Source organism: Auxenochlorella protothecoides, assembly GCF_000733215.1.
Source record: "Auxenochlorella protothecoides strain 0710 unplaced genomic scaffold scaffold54, whole genome shotgun sequence".
NCBI classification, from domain to species: Eukaryota; Viridiplantae; Chlorophyta; class Trebouxiophyceae; order Chlorellales; family Chlorellaceae; genus Auxenochlorella; species Auxenochlorella protothecoides.
In genome coordinates this window covers 652,039-662,866 of record NW_011934258.1, presented here as the reverse complement: position 1 = coordinate 662,866, position 10,828 = coordinate 652,039, and the positions used below count along the sequence as shown (strand labels likewise).

The following is a 10,828-nucleotide window of genomic DNA, read 5'->3' as shown; positions in this document are numbered from 1 at the left end:
ACGAGGAGTCTGCCGCCGCCGCCGCGCTGGCCCGCGCCAGCGACGGGCTGATCGCGCAGCTGGAGGCCGCGGGGCGCCCCGCCTGGGCGGTATACGTCGCGGCGTGCCTGCCGCGGGGCGCGGCGCGCGAGGCCGCCGTCCGCGCGCTGCTGGGCCGGCACGCGGCCGCGTGGCGCGACGGCGAGGCGCGCGCTTTCCTGACGCGCGACCTCCGCGTGCCGGCCGCCTGGGTGGCCAGCGCACTGGCCACGCTGGCGCGCGCCGAGCACGACCACGAGGTGCGCCTGGCACGCCTGCTGGAGGCGGGGGCCTGGCGGGAGGCGCACGACGTGCTCTGCGCCCACGTCGCGGCCGGGCGCCTGCTGGCGGGGGGTGGCGAGGAGGGAGGGAGGGAGGCTGGTGTGGGCCAGGCCATCCATGCCGGCACAGGGAGAGGTCCGGCATCGCCCCGCCCGACCTTCGCCGCGGCACCCGTCTCGCTCTCTCACGCCCTGGAGACGCTGGCGCCCCACGCCACGGCCATCGACGGCTGGGAGGCGGGCGCGGGCGCGTACGTGCGGCACCTGGCCCTGCGCGCCGCGCACGTCGGCCAGGCGCGCAGCACGGGCGGCGGGTCTGACGGCGCCGAGGCACTGCGGGGGGCCCGCGTCGCGCAGGCCGCCGCGCTGGCGGCTGCGCAGGAGCGCTGGGGCCTGGCCGGCGCCGGGTGGTCAGCGGGCCGGGCGGGGCGCGGCGACGCGGCGCGACGCCAGGCCGCGCTCGCCCTCATGGCCTCGGAGCTGGGCGGCTGGGAGCTGGCGGACGGCGGCGAGGCCGCGCCGGCCCCGGCGCAGGCGCTGGCCGCCGCGCAGCTGCCGGCGCAGACCGGCCTGCGCCTGTCCTGCAGCGTCCAGCTGGCGGCCGCGGCCCTGGCAGAGCGCTGGAGCGAGCCGGCCTGATGGAGTTGCCCCGCGCCAGGGATGTGCCGCGACGTGCATCGCCCCCGTCGCAGGTCTGCCAACCCCAGGCTTGTTCCTTGGCCGGCTTTCATGACCCCCGACAACCCTCCTCCATGCACCTGTTGTCAGTCTGTATTGCGTTACAAGGGGGAAGCAGGAAGGAGGACGGGGGCGACTGCACGGCGGTGCAGGGGAGGGGGACGAGTCGGAAGGGAAATGGTGCTCGGCGGCACGCCGCGGGGGGGGAAGTGAGAGCGCACAGGACCTGTCGGGTTTGGGGGGACCTGAGGAGTTTGCCTCTCACATCCCTGCGATGTTGACATGCAGCAGAGGACGGGCGGCAGGTCAGATGGATGGATGGGCTGCGCGGGCGCGCATCCCACCCCCAGCCCGGCGCACAAGCAGATGAAGAAAGAGAAGAGTGAGGCGGAGGCGAGGGAAGGCCCGACGGCCCACGTCACGACGGCGCACGGCACGGCGGTCCGCCCGGCGTCGCCGCGCCCCGCTCTGCGCGATGGCCATCTTCAGGCCGCCGCGTTGGCACTGGGCGCCGAGTCCATGGCGACGTCCTGTGCCTCGAGCTGCAGGGACGCCGGCGGCGCGGCGCCGGCGCCCGCCTTCTGCTGCGACGAAGTCGTCCCATTGCTCGCCACCCCGGCGGCCGGCGCCGCGGCGCCCCTGCTGGCGGGCTGCACGCGCCGCAGCTTGCGCTCCGCGCCCGACCCGGCCGCGATCCTGTGAGCGCTGGGGTGGATCTTGAAGCCGAAGATGCGGGGGACAAAGGCCTCGGTGGACTTGGTGGGGCGCAGTGCGGGGTAGGTGAGCAGGAGGAGGTGGGCCATGGTGGTGCCAAAGTAGGCGCCGTCCAGGTTGCCGTGCAGGCGGGAGCGGGGGTAGTAGGCCTCCTCGCAGCGCGGGCAAAACAGCTTGACCGTGGCCTGGCGCGGCAGGTCCGACACACCCACCGGCAGGCAGGGCTGGCCGTGGCAAAGCACGCGCGGGCAGCGGCCAAACTCCCCCGCCCGGAACTTCTCGGCCATGGCGGCCAGGCCGCGCGCAGTGAGGACGTAGCGAGCGTGGATGAGGCCGTACAGCGTCTCCGCCGCGCCTTCCACCATCTCCTGCTGCGCCTCGGTCATGATCTCGGTGTGCACCGACTCCGCCTCCAGGATGAAGTCCAGCGCGTAGTCGTAGTAGGGCACCATGCCCCCCAGCCCGCTCAGGTTGAAGTCGTCCTGCACGTAGTCCTCCTCCACCTCACAGAAGAACTCGTTGCCCTTCAGGCCGCAGAACCAGTGGATCCAGGTGCTCACCTGGAGAGGCAGGAGGAGGGGGGGTGCGGGTGGGAACGCCCCAGCTCCAGCAAGCCCAGGGTCCCAGTCAGGCAGGCAAGGGAGGGCACAGCATGGCGGGCCCATCGCAAAGCCTCGCAGCACCTCCCTGCCCCGCCAGCGCACGATCACACACCTCTTCCTCCACGGCGGGGGTACCGCTTTGGGGCTCCTCGCTGCTGTCGCTCTCCGACTCGCTGTCCACCTCCTGGCCCTCCCCCATCACCGTCTCACCGTCCTCCACCGCCATGGCGAGGGGATCAGGTGGCGCTCGCAAACTTCAGGACCCGGGCCATGCTTGGCTGAGAACCAGGCCGCAAATCAGCAAGGCAGAAGGAAGGGTGCGATGCCAGGGGCTCGTTTCTCACCTTGCCCCGGTGTAGGGGCGACTCCCTTTCTACCACTTACGCGAAAAACACCCATCGTCCCTGCACCGCCCGGTCACACTCTAAGCGAGTGTGGGGTGCAATTCCCGCATAACTCGAGCCACACTACGCACTAAGATCCTCTACAGTGCGTTGCCTCGAGGAGCGCCTTCTCTCTACCCCCAGCGCCGTCCAGCCATCACCCACCAAGTCTCTTCACCATGGCGATGGCAGCAGGTACGCAGGTGTACAGTGGTGAGATGCGGTTCGTGTGACCATATGTAACTGATTGGTTTTGTTCACCTTGCGACCGAAATCCCATCTGCCCCTCTTGGCAGCTGGAAGCTTGAAGGGTGTGGGTATCCCCGTCAAGCTCATCCACGAGGCAGAGGGCCACATCGTCAGCGTGAGCTTGGAAATTGTTGGCTGAGATGCTCTTATAATTGTACGACCAACAGGAAGCGGCCCGTGCAGCCGTCTCTCTGCCCTGACATTTTGTATTGTGCCCTCCTCACCACGTCAAAAACCACCACAGGTCGAGCTGAAGACTGGTGAGATCTTCCGAGGGGAGCTCCACGACGCGGAGGACAACTGGAACGTTCAGCTATCCAACATCACTGCCACTGGACGTGATGGGAAGGTCTCCCACATGGAGCACATCTTCATCCGAGGGAGCCAGATCCGGTTCATCATCATCCCCGACATGTTGAAAAACGCACCGATGGTGGGTGTCTGGCCGGCTCAGGCTTGCTAGCGCTGCCTCCGTGCCTCAAAGGGGATTGCAAGTATTTCAGCGAGAGCACTGGCCTCAAACCGGTCTGCATGTGGCACTGGAAGGGTGCAAAAATCGCTGTCTGAGCGTGCCCAGCATCCCTCCAGTCATGGCCTCAACCCCTCTCAAAATGCTCTCCCCACCCCAGTTCAAGCGCATCGACCCCAAGAACAAGATGAAGAACGTGGCACTTGGCATGGGAGGCCGTGGACGGGGAGGGCGGCCATGAAGCGGAGAGCCTGGAGAGGCCACTCCTCTTTCAACACATCGTCATCACTGCTTGGAGGGTAGGCATCTTTCCTGCTTCTCAAGCGGGGTGCTTGTTGCGTCAGACCCCCAGGAGGCGCCAGGGACCAGCCTCCCATGCCCCTGCCACGCACCTCTTATCCTCCTTTGACTCGCTACCCGATTCCCTGTTCGCTCCTCATATTGTTACCGCTGCCACGCCCCTGGCTGTAAGACACTCGCTGTTGCCTACACAAGGGCTGTCTGACTTCAGGACGTGCCTTGCCTAGAGATTCTGGCACATCGGGACATTGCCATGCACAGTGTCACAGGACTTAAAGTTCCCGCCATCCGACGCGGCACTTTCAGTCCTCCGCCCCTGCGTCCACCAGATCCGCTCCCGCGATCCAGGCCCAGAAAGAGAATGCCTTGGGGGAGCGGGGTTGGCGCGGCGTGTGGGGGTTGGAACGCCTGTCGGGCTCTGGCCCAGGCCACAACGATGAAGACATGGGCTGGATCTGCTGAAAGTGGGAAGGGGTGCACTTTGGAGTATGCGGTCGAGTGATTGAATGCCATGGATCGACCGAGATGCCGACGAGAAGGGGCGCACACCATGCGTCTGCGCAAGGTTGCGGTGCAAAGGCTACACACATGTGGCGCCGGCGCCCCGGCGCATGACGATACAAGGATTTCCAACCACCTGCACTCCTTCGACACCCTAGCGCTTTCGTGACTCACTTCGTCCTCACCGCCCCCACCCCGAGGTCGAAGCCCGTCAGCCCGCGCCGCGCCAGCGCCGTTGACGCGCCGCGCAAGGCTCTCGTTCTCCACCAGCAGGCTGTCGATGGTCTTGGCGCTGGAAACGTGCAGCGCGCGCAGCGCCCCCGCCTCCTCGCCCCCGCCACCCGCCAGCAGCGCGGCCTCTAGCTCGGCGACGCGAGACCGCAGCGCCTCTGAATCACCCGTCGCTCCCTCGGCCGCCGCCAGCCGCCGCTGCAGGGCCTGCGCCGCGTGGCGCTCGCCCTCCAACGCCGTCTCGGCGCGCTCCAGCCGTGCGCGCAGCGTGGCCAGCTCGGCGGCTGCGGGGCGGGTCGCTGGGTCAGAATTGGTGGCCGGCGTTGCCGCTGCGCGGAGCTCCGCCAGGTCCAGCAGCGCGCCGGCCAGGTCGTTGCGCGCGGCGGCGACCTCTTCGCCCGCGCGCGCGCTTTCCTCGGCGCGCAGGGCCTCGGCCGCCGCGGCGCGCTCCTCGGCGCCCGCCGCCGCCGCGCGCGCCGCGGCTAGCTCCTTGTGCCGCGCGGCGTCGCGCTCCTCGGCGCCTGCGAGCGCCGCCTCGAGTTCCGCGACGCGGCGGCCGGCGGCCAGCGCGGCGTCCCGGGACTCCTGCAGCGCCGCCGCGGCACCGGTTTCCGCAGCCCTCGCCTCGGCCGCCGCTGCCGCCAGCGCCTCGGTCACCGCCGCCTCGCCCTCGGCGCGCGCGGCCAGCAGCTCCGCGTCTGCAGCCTCCAGCCGCTGGACCAGCTCCTCCAGCCGCTGGACCAACTCCAGCTGCTGCGAGTCCTGGGCCGCCAGGGCGGCCTCCAGCTCGCCGGTCCGCGCCTCCAGCGCGGGCAGGGCGGCCGCGGCGGCCTCCGCCGCGGCCAGGCGCCCCGCCAGCTCGCCGGCTTGCGTCTTGGACTGTTCCAACTCAGAGTGCAGGCCCTCCAGCTCTTCACCGCTGGCCGCCAGGTCCCGGGCGAGGGCCTGGCGCGCCTCTTCCACTTCTTCGCACTCGGCGTCATGCTGTGCACGCTGCACCTCCAACTTCTGGCGCAGCTCGGCGACCTCTGCTGCGTGGCGCGCCTCCGCCTCTGCGGCGCCCTGACCGAGAGCCTCCACCGCCGCAGCCTCTGCGGCCGCTGCCCTGTGCTCTGCAGCCGCGAGGGCCTCCTCAGCGGCCACAGCCTTGTCCTCTGCAGCAGCAGCCCTCTCCTCTACGGCCGAGAGCGCCTCCTCTGCAGCTGCTGCCCTGTCCTCTGCAGCAGCAGCCCTCTCCTCTACGGCCGAGAGCGCCTCCTCTGCAGCTGCTGCCCTGTCCTCTGCAGCAGCAGCCCTCTCCTCTACGGCCGAGAGCGCCTCCTCTGCAGCTGCTGCCCTGTCCTCGGCAGCAGCAGCCCTCTCCTCTACGGCCGAGAGCGCCTGCTCAGCACTCACAGCCCTCTGCTCCGCCGCCGCAGCCCTCTCCTCTGCGGCAGCCACCTGCTGCTGCGCTGCATGTCCTTCCGCCTCAGCGCTCTTAGCCCTCTCCTCAGCGGCTGCCGCCGCCGCGCGCAGCGCCTCCGCCGCCGCCTGCTCCTCCGCCAGCTCGGCCGCCAGGTCGGCGCCAGCGATGCGCAGGTCTTCTACGCGCTCGGCGGCGGCCGCCGCCTCCGCAAGTGCGGCCTCCACGGCCCCGCGCGCGGCGTCGGCCTCCGCATGTGCAGCCTCCAGGCTGCGCTCCAGCTTGGTCTCGCGCTCTGCAGCAGCCGCCCTCGCGGCCTCCAGCTCGGCACGAGCCTCAGCAAAATCCCCCCGCGCCGCCTCCCCCGACGCTCGCTCGCGGTCCGCTGCCGAGCGCGCGGCGGCCAGCTCCAGCCGCAGGGATCCCGCCGCCTCTCCAGCCGCCTCGGCCTCGCGCTGGAGAGAATCGAGCTGTTCTTGCAGCTCAACTAGTTTGGTCAGGGGTCCCTCCGCGCCGGTCAGCTGGTCTCTGAGCTGCGCCGCCTCCTCGCGCGACGCAACAAGCTCCGCCACTATCGCATCCCGCGCTTGGTCGGACTCGTCGGCCTGCTCCCTCGCGGCAACGGCCTGGTCCCTCGCGGCATCAGCCAGCCCCAGGGCCTCGACTGCCTCCTGCCGAGCCTCCTCCGCCTCGCGACAGGCAGCGGCGGCCTCTTCTACAGCGGCAGCCGCAGCGGCTTCGGCCTCCTCGCCAGCGTCCTGCCCCTGCGCCGCGCTGGCACGCAGCGCCTCCAGCTCGCCTGTCAGCCTGCCAACCTCAGCCTCCAGCCGCCCAGCGCCGTCCCTGAGCGCCGCGCTGGCCTCCGTCTGGGCCCGCAGCATGACTGCCTCGCCTGCGCACCGGCAGTGGCAGCAGTACCGACTTGGTACTCGTGAGCGATTCACAGGCAATGGCGAGTCCCGACGGGCTCTGCACCAATATAGCCCTCACATTCATATTGCCGCAACCAGCTACAACAACACAGTCCAAGCCCGCATCGAAAACCACACACCTCCCCTCCTTCCCCGTTTCCTCACCCACGAGGTCGGCCTTCTCGCGCTGCAGGCATGCGCGCTCCGCATCTGTGGCCTCCAGCTCCCTCAGCACCTTGTCCAGGTTGCGGTCCGAGTCCTGCAGCCGCCGCTCCAGGGCCTCCTGACCTTCGCGCATGGCAGCCTCCATGCTTTCCAGCTGGCGCGCCAGGGCGGCGTTGCTGGCCTGCAGCGCCGCGATCCTGGCCTCGGCCTCGTGAGCGTCAGGATGGGTGGGGGCGGGGCTCGTCTGGGACTGGGCAGGGAGAGCTTGGGAGGACGGCGGCGGGGCTGATGTGCTTGCTAAATCTGTGGAGGCGGGGCCTTGCTGTTCGCGCTGTTTCTCGGGATGCAAGATCTCATGAGGACCAGCAGATGCAAATGGTGCATCCACACTTTCCGCCGCTGCCATTGCTGGCGAGGCAGCTGCGGCGGCGGTCGGCCCTGGTGCTGGCTCTAGCTGGCGGAGCTCAGCAGTGTCTGCAGACAGCTGGCGAGGAGGAACTGCCTCAGTAGGGTGCTGGAAGGTAAGCGACCTGACCACTCCAGTCTGTTGAGGAGCAGGGGCAGGTGGCCGGGGCTCTCCAGCGGGTGGTTGGGGTGATGCGGCGGGAGCAGCAAGCGGGGCACCGCCACCCATTGCCAGGACACCGCCACCCGCTGCCTTGGCAGCCAGGGCTGCCTGCTTCTTCCGCTTGAACTCCTCCAACTGGGGAAGCAGGCCAAGGGAAGTTCAAGTAAATGGTAGCTTCCGGAGGCATTGTTTCATAGAAAGTTGCCCTCCATCATAATCCAATCCCCACCTTGCGACGGCCAGCTGCAAGCTTGTCAGTGGGTGTTTGAGATCCCAAGCTCGTCATTCCGGCGATAGTGAGCTTTTGGCGTCAAGTGAGCCTATATTTCCTGCAGAAGGAGTCACTTCAGGTGAGCCATTCTATGTCCATCGACGTCGCACAGCCTCAGCTGTGCTGGCCTCGTGACAGATGCAGCTCACACCCCACCTGGCCAGGCGATGATGAGGGCTGCAGCCACTTCTTCTCGCTCTTACAGGATTTTGTATGTGCTAGAGAGCTTATGCTGGGTCCAGATCACCAGATGCACGGAGTGGAGGGCGCAAGTAGCTGCGTTTGAGCTCCACGAGAAGCACTTCAGAAGGGCAGGGAGCAGGGTGCTTCACGAAACCTTGTACATGATTCCACTTGTCGATGATACTACGCAATGGCCACCTTTGGTGTTTAGATCGCGCCCACGATGCGCCCTGGGGTCCGAGACGACATGGCGCGCGAGGAAGCCACGTGCGGCTGTCTCAGGCTCATGATACTCCACGAGGTGCAACCCCCGTGCTTTTACCAGGATTCATCAACACTGGGAGCCAATAATTCCAATAGCTTTAGGCTGGTGGGTCATTTCCGCAGGAACCTGTCTTGGTAGCCTGGATGGTCAAGCCTGCATGCATCTGGCTGTCCAAACAGGGCATACCGGCTCCCAGCCACGGCGTCATATGCCTTGTCACGTATGAAGATGGGCAGGGCCTTTATGGCTGTGGCTGCCAGGGCAGTCGGCTGAGGCAGGCCCTGTGCAATGCGAAGAATGGCCTCCGATTTGATCCAGAACCTGCATTGTTTTGGGGAAGAGGAGGGGTACAAGGTGGTGTGTCACCATCACCTGGTGCCCCTGCCCGAGCTGCCTGCCCATCTCCGTACTGCGTGAGGTCTTCTCATGAGCGCGGGCCAAAAGAGCTGGTACCAGGTAGGTGGTACTCCTCCTTCCATGTGGGCAAGGTCCAGGTCTTGTGGCAGCACAGGCTGCAGCCCCTGGCTCACCCTGATTGTGTGACCAGGACTATGGAGCTCAGGTCCTCGGGTGCCCGCCCCACTCGCACCAGCAGCTTCCTGCCAGCCTCTGATTGCAGCGCTGCCAGGCGGTACTGTGCCTCCGTGTCCAGACGCATGAGGGCCCCTACACCGCCGTTGCAAAGGTTGCATGCTCCGTCGAAGAGAATGATGGGACGCTGGTCGGTCCCCGCCCAGAACTCCTCCCCTGGAGGGGAGGCTGTTGCAGCCGCTTGCAATCCTGAGCGGGGTGCAGCAAGCCTCCCTCCGTGCGATCCGGTTGGTGTCATGACCGTGAGAGGACGCTTCGAGGCCCTCTTGTGATCATACAGCTGGTGCTGGTGCCTTCAATGGTGGGAGTGAAGTGAGAGTGGAAGTCGGGGTTGAAAGCTCGACCTAATCATGTAGTGAGTGCATGATGTACCCGGAAGTCTTGACCCCTGCATGCCAGAATTTACGACACCTAGGCATGAAGAGGAACGTACCTGGAAGTCGAGGCAGTCTCGATCATGCAGGTAACCCGGCATGGTCTCAACATGGCGATCCCTGGGGAGATCGACTAGCCATGCTTACTATGGAAAATTCTCCCTCAAGCAGTAGCTTCACCCGAAGGCTGGTTCCGTGGCTGTGCCGGTATGTGTCCATGAGAGGGACTGGGTGGAAAGGAGCGCCTCAGGCACTGAATAGAGTTACTCATTGGTGGGTCACATGCCCATCGGTGCCATCGTGAAGTCCACGAGGCATCAGCCCAGGCAAGGGCACGTAATTAAATGATAAGACCACATTAGGATCAAGGATTGAGCCAACTGATGATGCCGGAATGCTGACAGTAAATCTGTGCGTGACAGAGGCTCACGCTGCAGGTGGGCAGGATGAGGAATGGCAGCCAGTCAGCGTGCATTGCAATGGGGCCGCTGGAAGAGCCGACGCAGGATGGTAACGCAAAGGGGCACCAGGGGTAGCATGCATAGCGATCAATGGTGGGAAAGGGTGGCACCCCGGCTGTACCCCCAGGTTCCCTGGCCATGATCGGGTGCTGGGGTGTTCCTGCACGCACAAGGATGTGTATGAGCCACACGGCCAGCGCAGCAGCTAGCAAGAGGACCCAAGGGCCTTCTCCTTGGCATTCGTGCCAGTCACCATCCCAGCTTCACCCTCAGGCAGGATTCATTCTCGAAGTGTTCAGCGAGCTCCCCGGCTCGGGCATACACACCAGGGGGATCGGCGAGAGTCACGAGCAAGGCGCGGTGTGCAAGGAATCCATCCCAAGGTCAGTCCATGGGGATTGCAGGGACTGGACGGCGCTTGCGCCCCGGGCCCGTCCCGTCTCAGGCTCCTCGCCCTTCACCCCACAGCTGCATGGTGGGCAGCGAGGAGTCGGCCCAGGGCGGCGGCGCGCGCGGCGCGGCGGCCCCCTCCCCTTCCCCCCGCTCGACCACGGTATCGGAGCGGTCGTGGGCGGGCACGGCACTCCACCACGCCGCGTCCCCCGGGCGCGCCGCCCTCTCCTCGCCCTCGCCCCCTCCCCCGCCCGCCTCGCTCGTGGCCACCCCGTCGTGCGCGCCCCTCCAGGACCCCCAGGCCGAGCCCCCGCCCGCCAGACGCAGGGTGTCCAGGAGGTAGGGGTTGTCCGGGATGCCTGGGGGCGAGGCCCCGGCTGCCTCGCCGCCGTCGTCCCAGCCGCCGGGCGCGACGGAGCGCGCGCCGGCCGACTCGCGCGAGGCCGGGCGCTGCGGCGCGGCCGGCCCGCCCCCACCCGCGCCGCGGCGGCCGGGCTCGGCGTCCTCGCTGGGTCCCCGCGACGGCCCGGTGCCCGAGGAGCCCGGGGAGGGCGTGGCGGCGCGGCTCAGCGGCGGCAGGCTGGCCTGGGAGCGAGTGGCCGCGGCCGAGGCCAGCGGCGACGCCAGCTGCTGATACACCGACGGCCGGTCGCCCGCAGCCGGCGGGCCGGGCGGCGGCGGCGCGGCCGCAGGTCCGGAGACCATCGCCGCCCGCGCGCTCGCGGCCGCCGCGCGCTGCGCAGTTCTGGGCGGGAGCACCTCGCCCACGATGACGGGGCGCTGCATCGCGCGGCTCACCCGCGGCGCCGCGGGTGCCA

General features: G+C 67.9%; 6 protein-coding genes across 6 annotated transcripts in view; 3 read left to right on the top strand and 3 right to left on the bottom strand.

Moving 5' to 3' along the window:
- F751_4864 (Nuclear pore complex protein Nup98-Nup96) overlaps positions 1-938 on the top strand; it is a gene marked incomplete at both ends in the record, with an annotated part of 10,139 nt that extends 9,201 nt beyond the window's left edge. Inside the window, one exon of the mRNA XM_011400965.1 lies at positions 267-938. Coding sequence (XP_011399267.1) covers positions 267-938 — 672 coding nt within the window. The remainder of the gene's footprint in view (positions 1-266) is intronic.
- Positions 939-1,462: 524 nt separating this feature from the next.
- Positions 1,463-2,519, bottom strand: F751_4863 (Casein kinase II subunit beta; the record flags this gene model as incomplete). Its single annotated transcript, XM_011400964.1, has 3 exons — positions 1,463-1,519; positions 1,634-2,251; positions 2,406-2,519. 3 exons carry the CDS (start codon positions 2,517-2,519, stop codon positions 1,463-1,465), a joined length of 789 nt encoding a protein of 262 aa, XP_011399266.1.
- On the top strand, positions 2,344-2,652 carry F751_4862 (hypothetical protein; the record flags this gene model as incomplete). Its single annotated transcript, XM_011400963.1, has 1 exon — positions 2,344-2,652. One exon carries the CDS (start codon positions 2,344-2,346, stop codon positions 2,650-2,652), a length of 309 nt encoding a protein of 102 aa, XP_011399265.1.
- A 203-nt stretch (positions 2,653-2,855) lies between these two features.
- On the top strand, positions 2,856-3,635 carry F751_4861 (Small nuclear ribonucleoprotein Sm D3; the record flags this gene model as incomplete). The annotated part of the gene is made up of 4 exons (XM_011400962.1): positions 2,856-2,889; positions 2,973-3,040; positions 3,170-3,358; positions 3,555-3,635. 4 exons carry the CDS (start codon positions 2,856-2,858, stop codon positions 3,633-3,635), a joined length of 372 nt encoding a protein of 123 aa, XP_011399264.1.
- Positions 3,636-3,996: 361 nt separating this feature from the next.
- Positions 3,997-7,310, bottom strand: F751_4860 (hypothetical protein; the record flags this gene model as incomplete). The annotated part of the gene is made up of 5 exons (XM_011400961.1): positions 3,997-4,059; positions 4,370-4,710; positions 5,344-5,488; positions 6,014-6,720; positions 6,905-7,310. 5 exons carry the CDS (start codon positions 7,308-7,310, stop codon positions 3,997-3,999), a joined length of 1,662 nt encoding a protein of 553 aa, XP_011399263.1.
- A 991-nt stretch (positions 7,311-8,301) lies between these two features.
- F751_4859 (DCC family protein, chloroplastic) lies at positions 8,302-8,849 on the bottom strand (the record flags this gene model as incomplete). The annotated part of the gene is made up of 2 exons (XM_011400960.1): positions 8,302-8,512; positions 8,722-8,849. 2 exons carry the CDS (start codon positions 8,847-8,849, stop codon positions 8,302-8,304), a joined length of 339 nt encoding a protein of 112 aa, XP_011399262.1.
- Between the last annotated feature and the right edge of the window lie 1,979 nt (positions 8,850-10,828).